General features: G+C 49.9%; 1 protein-coding gene across 4 annotated transcripts in view; it reads right to left on the minus strand.

The window, feature by feature from the left end:
• The window catches only part of TRANK1 (tetratricopeptide repeat and ankyrin repeat containing 1), a 93,815-nt gene that overhangs the window by 33,774 nt on the left and 48,033 nt on the right, over positions 1–12,008 (minus strand). For all 4 annotated transcript variants that reach the window (XM_057554886.1, XM_007191482.3, XM_007191481.2 and 1 more), the window contains 4 exons: positions 9,802–9,963; positions 9,006–9,260; positions 6,750–6,926; positions 3,227–6,109 (listed from right to left, as the gene is read on the minus strand). In XM_057554886.1, coding sequence (XP_057410869.1) covers positions 3,227–6,109; positions 6,750–6,926; positions 9,006–9,260; positions 9,802–9,963 — 3,477 coding nt within the window. The remainder of the gene's footprint in view (positions 1–3,226; positions 6,110–6,749; positions 6,927–9,005; positions 9,261–9,801; positions 9,964–12,008) is intronic.

The following is a 12,008-nucleotide window of genomic DNA, read 5'->3' on the forward strand; positions in this document are numbered from 1 at the left end:
GTACAAGAATAGACAAATTAGACAAATCAAATAAAATAGTGAGCCCAGAAACAGACTCACAGATATTTGAAAAGGAAGAATTGCAAATGAGGGGAAATGATGGACCATGAGGTAAATGGCATCAGCACAACTGTTTATCCCTATGGAAAAAAGGAAAATTAGATCACAGAAGCGTTATTTCAATAAAGACAATGTCACACCACACACACATTTTAAATTGAATTAATTAAATTTACCTAAATTTTGACACCTACCTAAATATAAGGAGTACAATTTAAAACCATTAAAAGACTATATAGGAGGTTACCTTAACCCCAGGTCAGAAGGATTTAAGTAAGACCATCATCAGACCACAGACGACCAGTTTCAAGACGACGGTCAGAGCTGACTGTGCTGTTTCTGCACGTAGCCTCCTCCCTCCCTCTATAAAAGCTCTTGCCCACTGATTGGCAGGGTGGGGGGAAGGGGAGTTGGCCTTGGGACGTGAATCTGACACCCCAGCCCCGGGTTGCTGGCCTCTGAAATAAAGCAAACTTTCCTTTCCCCCAACCTTGCCTCTTTATTGGCTTTTGAGCAGCGAGCAGCTGGACCCACTTGCGGTAAGCTTTTGACACCCAACGTGAGGCTGCGCTCTCGCGATATCTGGCTTCCAGGGTTTTCCTGAGAAGAGCTGCCGCCATGAAGCAGCGCTGGGAAGGCTGTGAGGAGCCCACTGCTCGTGGCTCACTGGATTCGGGAGGGGGATTTGCGGGGACGTTCCTAGCAGCTGCCCTAACCATTTGTTTCGGAGATCCTCCCTGTTTCTTCCCTGCTCGGCACTGGCTGCCAACATATGCTTTTCCTTGGTGCAATGGAAACATGCATCTGGACGAGCTGACGAGCTCCAAGACTGAGTAAGGGCACCGGTGCGCACATGGCAAACTTTTCTTTTGAGCATGAGGTGCTATCTGGGCATTTTGCCAGTTGGTTCTGATGTGTGTCTGACGTTGAGGACCATTTGTGTTGGGAAGTGTTTGTCTGGGACTCCGGATCCGTCATCCTCTCAGAGCATTTGTGACAGTTCTGTCTTCTGGTGTGTGAGTGTGTATTCCATTTGTGGGATTGGTATTCTTGTTGCTTTTTGTAAAATGGGAAATTTAGGTTCAATTCATTAAGAAAAATTTTGGCTATGAACCTATGACTAAGAAAAAGATGATTTTCTTTTTAACACTGTGGGTCAACAGTATTCTTCAGACTCCAGAGAAAATTGGTTAAGATGAAACTCTTTTGACACTCTAAACTGGTTCTTTTCTGCATATGCAGTTAGAGAAACCTAGCTTGATAAAATACTGTTTTCAGAATTCTGACCCTGAGAGAACAAAAATATGCCTAGGAGAAAGCTTGAAGTTAACTCTTATCATGTCCTTGAAATACAAACACAGCCCACTTTGCCTGAGACTTCAGCCTTGGGTTAATTAGCAGAACTACAAAAGATGTTTGGGTTCCTTAAACAGCATCTTGTACCGCATTAAAAAGAAATTGTGCTATGAGAAAAATATATGTTTTTAGAGGTTATGGAATATGTTATGTTCTTACGCTTGCCAATCAGAAAATGCTGATATAAACAAATAGCTCAATTACTTGTTTCTTGGTTTTGTTAAGGTCTTTTAAGTTAAAAACTGTAATGTGTAAAAATGATAAGGGAAGCATTTCAGTGTGTAAAGCAAGTAGGATATGCGTTGTCAGCAAGAGAAGTATAAAAAATGAAAATATTTTTGTTGAGGGATAAAGGAAGAATAATTTTGTCTGGAAAAGTGGATAGCAAAGCGTGGTGCAGGCATGAACTAGACTACTAACAGCACTGAGAAATGCATGGACTGCAGCTCCATGGTATCAACATGCAGAAATCCCAAAACATTATTATAAGCAAAATTACGGAGTTGCAGAAAGGTACGTCTGGTATGAGTCCATTAAACAAAGTTTTTAAACATGTAAAATAATACTCTCTATGTTGTTCATGGACACATGCAGGACATAGGAGGTGAATTGGTGAGCATTCTATAAACCACAAAGGAAGTATTCTCTGTGCCTCAGTTTCTTCCTTTGTAAAATGGGAATGATGTCTACCTTGTAGGGTTGTTGGGAGGATTAAAAACAGGTACCCATGGGGGTTCCCTAGTGGCCTAGTGGTTAGGATTCCGGGCTTTCACCTCCATGGCCCAGGTTCAATCCCTGATTGGGGAACTAAGATTCCACAAGCTGCACAGCATGGTCAAAAAAAAAAAAAAAAAAAAAAGCAGGTAACTATGTCAACTGCCTGGCATCTTGCCTGGCACAGGGAAGGGGCACACGTGAGGCACAAATTAAAAGCACCTGAGAGTGCATTATCTCCCACCACCTCCTGCCCACCCCACCCCCCATATTTTCTTGCTTCTCTTCGGGAGAAAAGCTGCTTTCTTTCAGGATTAATGACTTGTAATTGACGTATTACTTTACATTTTAGAAGCAGGTGCTTCCAAAGTGCTTTAACAAAAGTTCTCAAGCAGTTTAAATGTTCCCTTGAAATGTTTTCATGTCATGGCCAACACCTTAAGCTATAATTACTTAGAGGTTCATTTCCATTCAACCACAGCTTAAATCATCAACCTAAGAATGAGTAGTGATGACTACTGAACTTAATGGTTACCAAAGGGGGAAGAAGGAGCGGATAAACTAGGAGTTTGGGATTAACATATACACACTACTATATATAAAAGAGATGACCAACAAGGAACTACTGTATAGCATAGGGAACTAGACTCAACATCTTGTAATAATCCATAAGGGAAAAGAATCTGACAAAGAATATATATATATAACTGAATTACTTTGCTGTACACCTGAAACTAACACAACATTGTAAATCAACTATACTTCAATTAAAAAAAAGAGAAAAAAGGGGAATTTCCTGGCGGTCCGGTGGTTAGGACTCCGCGCTCTCACTGCGGACGGCTCGGGTTCAGTCCCTGGTCAGGGAACTAAGATCCCACAAGCCGAGTGGCCAAAAAAAGAAAGAGAGAGAGAGAGAGAAAAGAATTAGTGGCAAAACTCATAAGATCTCTTGTTCATGTGGGTAGTTACTAACAAACTCCAAAATATTATCCTTAGCTACAAGAACCCAACAAAAGCTAGGCCACAGCTTCAAAAGCAGCCCAAGGTCAGTGCCCAAGCACCTCCCCTGTAGGGAGAGCCCAAGGCCTGGACGTACCCGAGTGGGACCTGTAGTTCTGGTACAGCTGGTAGATCTTCTTGGGCTTGCGCACTGTGTACTGCTTGTCCATGGTGTTCTTGCTGGCGTAGTGGAACAGAGAGCGCAGATCACTGAAGCGGAAGGCCACGCCCTTCATGATGCTCTGAGCTGTGTCCCCGGTGAGGAACATGGCGTTGGGGTCATTGATACATTTCATCAGCAGCGCCAGCTCCGCTTGGGTGAAGTCCTGGATCTCATCGCCATAGAGCTCATGGATGGACCATGGGAGCACCTTGAGCTTCGACAGCCTCCGGGACAGGTTGTATAGCACATCCTCTTCATCAAAGTACCCTTTCTGAGACCTGATCTGCTGATACAGGCAGAAGAGGCCATAGATCTCACTCCGGTCTTCCTTGAAATTGGGGCACCGCTTCCGCCCTAATTGCTTATATGCTTCTTCTGTGAGTCTCCCCTGGGGGCAGCTGAGGGCCTCAAAAGACCCCTTCAGAAAAGACTTTATTTCTTTCCAAATCAGGGCAGGGTTGTAGGAAGTCTTCCCTTTGATCATTTTGGGCCATATTTCATTGGCAAACACCTCAAATGTCACGTACACCCGGGGGTCACTGTCACATGGGCGTGTCTCCACAGTTTTTTCCTCCTCACCGTAGTCGTCTGCCTCAGCCTCCTCCTCATCTTCCTGCCAGTTGGTGATGGTCAACTCTTCCTGCACGGACCATCCTACGATGGATCTTTTCAAGCTGCCATCTTCATTTCTCAGAAAAAATGGTTTGGGCAGAGAAGCATCAAGCAGGAGGAGCAGCTGCTTGGAAGTGACAAACAGAGGAAAGTTCTCATCCCGTAGGTCCTGAAGTTTGTGGACACTGGGTTCCAGTGGTTTGTAGTGACTGGTGGCCTTGGTAGACTTGGAAAGCTCAATGAAATTCCTCTGCACCTCCTGGCACAGGACGTGGTTCTTGGTCACGAAGATCTGATGTAAATGCTCCAGCTGGTGGGGCTGTTCTGGGGCGGGTCCTTCCACCCCTCGTTCGGGGTCCCCTGGCTCCCCACTGGCTCCCCCTGCACAGGCTTCACTCTCCTGCTCCTCTGCTAGGCTGTCCACTGTCTCCACCTCAGTGGATCCTTCCTCCTCCTCCTCCTCCTCCTCCTCCTCCCCACCTGGACCCTCCTTTCCGGGTTCCAGTTCCAACCTTCGCTTCAGCCAGATCTGCCTGGCCAGCAGCGGGCTTCCCGCCTGCTCGGCTTTCTCCCAGTAACCGTGGAATTTCTTCCACAGCCTGTACAAGCAGCAAGTCGTCTTGCCGGTGCCGCTCCGCCCGATGAGGATGATGGGTTCCGCTGGCCTGGGGTTGACGTCGATCACCGTGTACTCAAGCTCGCCCACCCGGAAGGGGTACTCCACCGTGGCCATCGTGTCGTTGAGGATGTTGTAGGCCATGCTGGTGCTGAAGCTGTGGAACTTCATAATGTTATACTCCGTCTCCACCGCGCTGGCAGGGGGGAAGTACTCAGGATCCACGTGCGCCCCGCCCTTCTCGGCCTCCGTGTCCTCCACGTAGCAGCGGGGTATCCGCTTTTGGATTTTCTTACTGGTGGACACCTGGTCCTTGTTGATACCCTTCAGCTTCTTACGCAGGATGCAGGACAGGCCCCGGTTGTAGGCACTGCAGATGGCCCTGATGGAGTCCGACAGTTTGCCGTGATCTATGATGATGTCCCAGATCCGGATGATTTCTGTGTAGACCTGCCTCGCCTTCTCGGTGGGGTGCGCGCTGCGCTCCGCAGCCATGATCTTCTCGGGGTTCTCGCTGCACCGCGGGGAGAAGTCAATGGCGAGCTCCCACAGCATCCGGGCCCCTTTGTCCAGCTTGGCCTCGAAGAGCTGGATGCTTCCTTTCAAGTTCTTCAGCCGCTTCCGCAGGCCCCTGGTCCATTCACCATTGCCGAGCTTCTGGATGGCGAGGATAAGTTTCTTCTTCATGACCTTGGTCATGACCTTGCTGGACAGCTTCTTCAGCATCTCCGAAGTGCACTCGATCTCCCACGTCATGTTCTCGAAGTCCAGGAGGCAGGCCTCCATCTCTGGCACGTTCTGGTCGTCCTGGTCGTCGCTGCCCTCTGTCCCCCTGCGACCAGCAGGCACGAGCTGCGGGGTCCCGAGGCCTGCCTGCGCATGTCCCTCTGTGGCCTCAAGGACTGCAGGGCTGTTCCCGCTGCAGTCAGAGCCCCCCGGGGCGCCCTGTAGCTCCTGTTTCTCTCCTACGGTGCCAGCTCCTGTCTCCAGAGGCTCGGAGTCCTGTGGACAGTCCTCCTGGAGGGACGGATCCAATTCCACCTGCTGAATCAAAGCCGTGATGTCCTGCACAAGGCGGTCTCTCCGTGAACAGGGCCTGGCAGCCCCAGGCTCTGGCCTTGTAGTCTGGGCATCCGGCAGGGTCTCCCAGCTTTCAGGGACCCCGGCTCCTCTGGGTGGGGCTCTTGCAGTGCCACTGCAGGGCAGCGACTTGGAGGAGCCCTTGAGCTGAGCCGTGTGAGCCGGGGCTGTGCAGCGCGGGGGCTTCCCCGGGTGGGCGGCAGCGTCCTGTCGGCCCCGGCGCCTGCTCTCCAGCAGGGCTTTGTTCCAGGCCAAGAGCAGTGCGTCCTTCTTCTTCACCCGGTGCCGGGCATCTCTGCCTTCCTTGTTCTTCAGGTTGAGGTTGATGTCAAATTTCACCAGCAGACCTATCAGCTTTCCCATGCGCTTCTGCATGCCCTTCTGGAAGAGGATGTGCATCAGCGTGTTACCGCTGTTGTCCTGGATATTGGGGTTGAGATAGTAGAACTCGGTGGGCTTGGACCAGAACAGATCCAGCAGGTGGCTGAGGAAGTTAAAACCGATGTCAGCTGAAAGACACAAAAATCCTGTGAGTGCTGAACGGCTTTTCTGGGGAGCAGAGACGCCAGCCAGGGGTCCTCAGAACACAGAACTTCCCCAAGGATTTGATAACCCAGTGGTTCTCAACTGGGGGCGATTTGCTCCCCAATGGACACGTGGCCGTGTCTGGAAACAGTTTTGATGGTCACAATTTAGGAGGTGCTACTGGCATCTAGTGGGTGGAGGCCAGGGATGCTGGTAAATATCCTACAATACACAAGACAGCGCCCCCAGCAAAGGATTTATCCTGCCCAACTGTCAATAGTGCTAAGGTGGAGAAACCCAGAAATCACCGTAAATATTCCAGTAAGAGCCTTTATGTCAGGACCCTTGAAATGGTGTAAATAAATGGAAAGTATCTGCAGCTATGGACAGCCGACTTTGGAACTTAAGAATCCTCCTCCATCAACCCACCCTGACCGTTCACCATGATGGTCACTCCTTCCCATCAAGCTATGGGTGAGGGGCCAGGAGATACAGGCCTGGCCAAGAAATGGGCCTTTTCCAGATGGTTAGTTTTCCCAGTAGGAAAGACCAAGGAGCACAGCATCCATTCTAACACCCAGCTTCCTCCTCAAGAAAAAGACTGCTTACAAAATAAAGGCCTACCTTGGATATCTAGAAAGATGTGGAGCGCGGCATGCAAAGGAGTGTCGCCTTCCATGAGAGAAATGCTATGGGGGTCCGCACCCTTGGTCAAGAGGAGGAAGGCCAGCTCGAAGTCCCCATGCTTCAGGCACACGGCAAGCGGCTGCTCCTGGCTGCCCTGGAGACCCTCGGGCGAGGCTGGGGGAGGCAGAGAGAAGGGCCCGGTGAGCAGCATCCCTTAGCCAAGGTCAGCAGGGCCCACCTGAGGGGGGCGGGACCGATTCTGCCCTTTTTTTTTTTTTTAATTTATTTATTTTATTTTTGGCTGCATTGGGTCTTCATTGCAGTGCGCGGGCTTCTCACTGCAGTGGCTTCTCTTGTTGCGGAGCACAGGTTCTAGAGCGCAGGCTCAGCAGTTGTGGCGCACGGGCTTAGTTGCTCCGCGGCATGTGGGATCTTCCCTTTCCGGACCAGGGCGATTCTGCCCTTTATCCCAAATCAAAAGGGGGTGCATGGGGCTTCCCTGGTGGTGCAGTGGTTAAGAATCTGCCTGCCAATGCAGGGGACATGGGTTCAAGCCCTGGTCTGGGAAGATCCCACATGCCGCGGAGCAACTAAGCCCGTGCGCCACAACTACTGAGCCTACGCGTCTGGAGCCTGTGCTCCACAACAGGAGAGGCCGCGACAGTGAGAGGCCCGCGCACCGCGATGAAGAGTGGCCCCCGCTCGCCGCAACTGGAGAAAGCCCTCGCACAAAAATGAAGACCCAACACAGCCAAAAATAAATTAATTAATTAATTTTTAAAAAAAAGGGGGGGAGGTGCTGACCTGACTTCTGAGGCCCCCCTGCCACGCCCCCTTTCTGGGAGGCAAGGGTTTCCCAGTGCCCTTGGAGGGAAAGCCTGCCCCCTTCAGATGTCCTGTCCCTGGGCCTCACCTCCTCTGTCTCTCCAGCTCCCCCTCCCACCCCGCCACAGGACCACCATCAGCACTGGAGTAAGGATGGCATGAACAATGGAACTCCCAGTGTTTGCCCAACACAGTCCTGGACATACACTCGGTGACCAGGATGTGAGCGTGCTTCCCACATCCTCTGCTTCTAGGAAGCTTCTTCCCGAGAATGCCCATCGGCCCTCATTTGCCATGTTCCCTGATACATCCCTACTGCCACATCACCTTCTTTTTAGCTCAGTCCACACCTCCCCTCTGCGCTGCCAGCTCCCTGACCACCCCGAGGACTGCAGCCCTCCTGCATTGCCACCCACCAGCAGCCATATGTTCACTGTCCATCCTGGGGCCCTGGCACCCGACCCCAGGGAGGCCCTCGGTAAGTGCTTGCTTCATCAGGAACAAAACAGGAATTCCATAACCGCCATTGTTTCTGGGCAAAGGTAGTAACACTCCACGCAAGGAATGGGTTTGAAGACATAAACCACAGGCGACCTTCCATCTATCTCCTGAAACCCGTGGGTAGAGCCAACGCCTGAAGGCGTTGTAAGTCACTTTGAGAGTTGGGACCAATGTGGCATCACTCCTTCTGAAGGTCATTTTCCCCTTAAATGGCAAGGCAGGCGGAAAACCACACAGCCAAGGTGCTCCGCCAAGACTCTGCATCCATGAACTCATTGAATATTCAAAACAGCTCCAAGAAAGGGGGACTAGTTTCATTCCCATTTTATAAATGAGGACATGGAGGCATAAATAGCATGCCCAAGGCCAGTTAGTAGTGGCCTTAGTGGGGGGTAGTGGGGAACGTAAGGAGGAGGTTAGTGCTTCCAAATTCGTTTTAAAATAAAACCTGATCCAGCAAGACGTCTGCACACTCCAGACATACATCCAGCCAAGTCTGATTGTGCTGATTAAAACAGCAGATGTTTCCACCCACCCATTATTTGGCTGTTTCTTTAAAAAACAAGCATCACAAATCCCAATCCATGGATCAGAAGAGAATGTCACAGAGTTTGACAAGGAACCAGGTGGCATACTGAGTGCAGGGAAAAGTCCAGCTGGAGGCTGGGAGGAAATGACCGCTGTGGGTACACCAGGGCCCAGGCCCCCTCCACAGGCCTGAGGTTTCTTACACAAGAGAGAAAGGGAAGAATTCACAAAAGCGCATCGAACCCACCACTGTTTCCAATGAGAAGATAGGGAGGAGGAAGAGAATGAGGCAGAATTTAAAGGAATCTCTGAAATCAAGCAAAAAGCCCCATCAACTGCGGCACCTAGACTCCCCTGGGATGTCCCCCCCCCGGTGCTGACTCAGCATCTGGGACTCACCTCCGTGGTCTATCAGGTGGCCCAGGAGCAGGGTCCTTCGCTGGTCCCAGGTGCTGAGGTGGGGGAGGATGGCACAGAGGTCGAGGTTCGAGAGGTCACAGCCTTTGATGAGACAGTCCCCGAACGGTGGCTCCCCGCTCACTTTGCGGGTCAGCAGCAGAAGCATTTCAGGCCATTTCTGTTTTTCCAGTAAAAACTGGATGAAGGCGTTGGCACAGTCGCGGTCAATGTCATAGACCAGGTCGGGAGGGATTTCTTTCAAAAACAAGAACACACCACACTCCAGAAAAAGGTTCATGTGATTTCTGTCCCCAGCCAAAACCCAACACAGAGGGACATCATCACCCCAAATTACAGATCAGTATTTTTAAGATGTGGGGAAACCATAAACAAGTACTTAGTTATTTGGGTCATGCTACTCAACCACATGTGAACCTCAGTGTCAGCACTGGCGTGTGAGCTTCTTGGGAAGGTTGGAAATACCCAAGGAGTGTAGAGTTCTAGCCAATAGAAAAGAGAAACATCTGTGGTATTTTAAGTAAGGATAGTATATGCAAATTCCAGGAGGCTGCATGAAAAACTAATAACAGAGGTTGCCTCTGCAGATGAGATTTAGAGACTGAAGTTCAGGGGTGGATGATCGACTTTTCACTAAAGAATGTTCTGTGTTGTTTGAATGTTTTACATGTAGATCATGACATTTATTTTTTAATCAATGTTTAAACAGATAGTAGAAAAGAGTTTTAAGGTGCGTAGAGCATCTTTGAACACTATGGAAGGTTGTGAGAAACCTTACCTTGCAGAGAAGAAAGGAGGCGCAAGAACCGCTGAACCACTTCTTGCTTCAGAAAGTTTTTCTGCAACAAGCAGCTTCCGGAATTCATGTACGTCACTAGCTGCTCAGAGGCCTTCCGGAAAATGTCGCCCTCGCTAGCTGGTCCCTCGCCATTGCTCAGTCCTGCAAAATACCCCCGGGTGCTGCTTGTGACTGCAGAGATCACAGCCTCGTAGATTGCAAGGATGACCACACCTTTCCACTCCTCTGTGGAGCCAGGAGACTGAAGTGCCTGTTCCCCTCCCGGATCCTGACTCTGGCCTGGCTTCATGACCTGCTGTGACCAGGAGAATGCAGCAGGTTTGATTTTTGCGCCAGTTCTGAGCCTGGGCCTCAAGAGGCCTTGTTTAGTTCTATTCAGGTCCAGGCTAGATAAGAAACATCATAAAACAAAGAGGAATCAGTTCAGTTGTCCAAACTGAGCCCCATAGATGTGAAAGAGCCCAGCTAAGATCAGCAAGAAGCAGACACTTGAAGGAGCTCTGTTAAGGCTATGAGAACTGCCCAGCCTCAACGGCTGAGCTGCAGGATCATGAGCTAAATAAGTGCTTGTTGCTCTAAGCCACTAAGTTTGAGGGCTGTTTGTTATGCAGCAATGGATAACTGATACAACAGTTCAGGGAAGTGATGGCAGGAGGGTGGCTTACTGCAGCAGCAACATCCAACTACATGCCAGCCACCCATGCATCTAACTGGCAAGTGGAAAAAGCCAAGAGTAAGGAGCCACCTCTCTGGCCATAAGAGGGAAAACATTATCCCCTTGGTTCAATTTACTGAGAAAGTAGTCATGAGTAGAAATCAACCACTGAAGAAAGGTTGAAAAAGGGCAAATGTTTTATTTGGTATCTGATTATACACTCAGAAAGCTCTCTTGGTTAAAATGGAATCCTACTGAACAGATAACTGGACATCTGTTTTCACACCCAATGAGATGGGCCTGGCCCACAGCATAAGTGCTATCATGTGGTGAACAGGTGAACGCATGTTCAATGTCATGTTCTAACAGAATAGGAACACTTTAAAGGAGATGGAAAAAATAAAAGCATCCCATTATCAGCCACGTCTCCCACAGCAGACCCTGAGGCAAGGATTTGTGTGCAAGTAGTTTATGAAGGAAGAGACCAGTGAGGGTGGGGGGATCGGGTCAGGGTCGGGGAGGAACCAAGCAGGGTGTGAGCTCAGGCTGAGTCCCATGGGGTGGGGGTGGGGGGGTGCACTGCCTGACACCTGGGGGGATCTGGAGTGAGTCACACCTCAGAGCTGTGCCATCCAAGGCAAGGGAACCGGGCTTTCAGATTCTCACCTCTTTCTGCCACCGGCTACAGCCTGCCTTGGGAGGATGTAAATTCCCAGGCACTTCTGGTTTGAAGGAGCCTGAGCAAAACAGGCTCCATAAACCCATAGGCGGTTCTCCTTGAGAACGAGCCTTAGGTGCTGGCTTTGCAAAGTGAAGGCACACCAGGGAGCACACAACAATGGGAAAGGACCCAGGGGACCCAAGCAGAGTTCTGATGTCAGCTGCTTGCCTTCTGATACACACCTGGATCACCTTTCAACAGATCAGAGCACCAGAAACACACACACCCACACACACACACCCCAACTTCTGGGGCAAACGCCCACTGCCCTCTAATCAAGAGACCTTCCGGTGCTAGATGGAAGCAAGAACTAACATTAACCCTAGCACTAATCTCCAGAGAAAAGAAAATGGAAAACCTTGGCAAAGGAAGACTATATCACCTCAGTGAGCTGCCTATTCTGAGGCAAAGGACATGAACTGTGTGGTGTACCAATGATCGACTAGCACCCCTGGGTTCGGCATCCCACCTTCATCCTAGAATGCCTATGAAGACACAGAAAACAGTGAAAACTCACGAATCAGGAAAATAGGACGCTTGGTAAAGGAGGAACTTCCTTCACCACCAGGCAGATGGAAAGCTGCCACTTGTCCCCCTGCCTCATGCCTCAGGGCATCATTCCTCCACCAGGGCAGTTAGTTTAGTACAAAAGTCACTTGAAACTGAATGGAAATATACCAAGCTTGACAAAAGAGACAATTAGATGCAGTTGTATAATAAACGCATGGTTGTGTGGTTCAGGATAATTAAGAAGGCGGTCACATCAGAGAAGCATCCTGAAATCAGAAAAGAAACCAGAGAGTGATATAT

The sequence above is a fragment of the Balaenoptera acutorostrata genome, chromosome 10 (genome assembly GCF_949987535.1).
Source record: "Balaenoptera acutorostrata chromosome 10, mBalAcu1.1, whole genome shotgun sequence".
NCBI classification, from domain to species: domain Eukaryota; kingdom Metazoa; phylum Chordata; class Mammalia; order Artiodactyla; family Balaenopteridae; genus Balaenoptera; species Balaenoptera acutorostrata.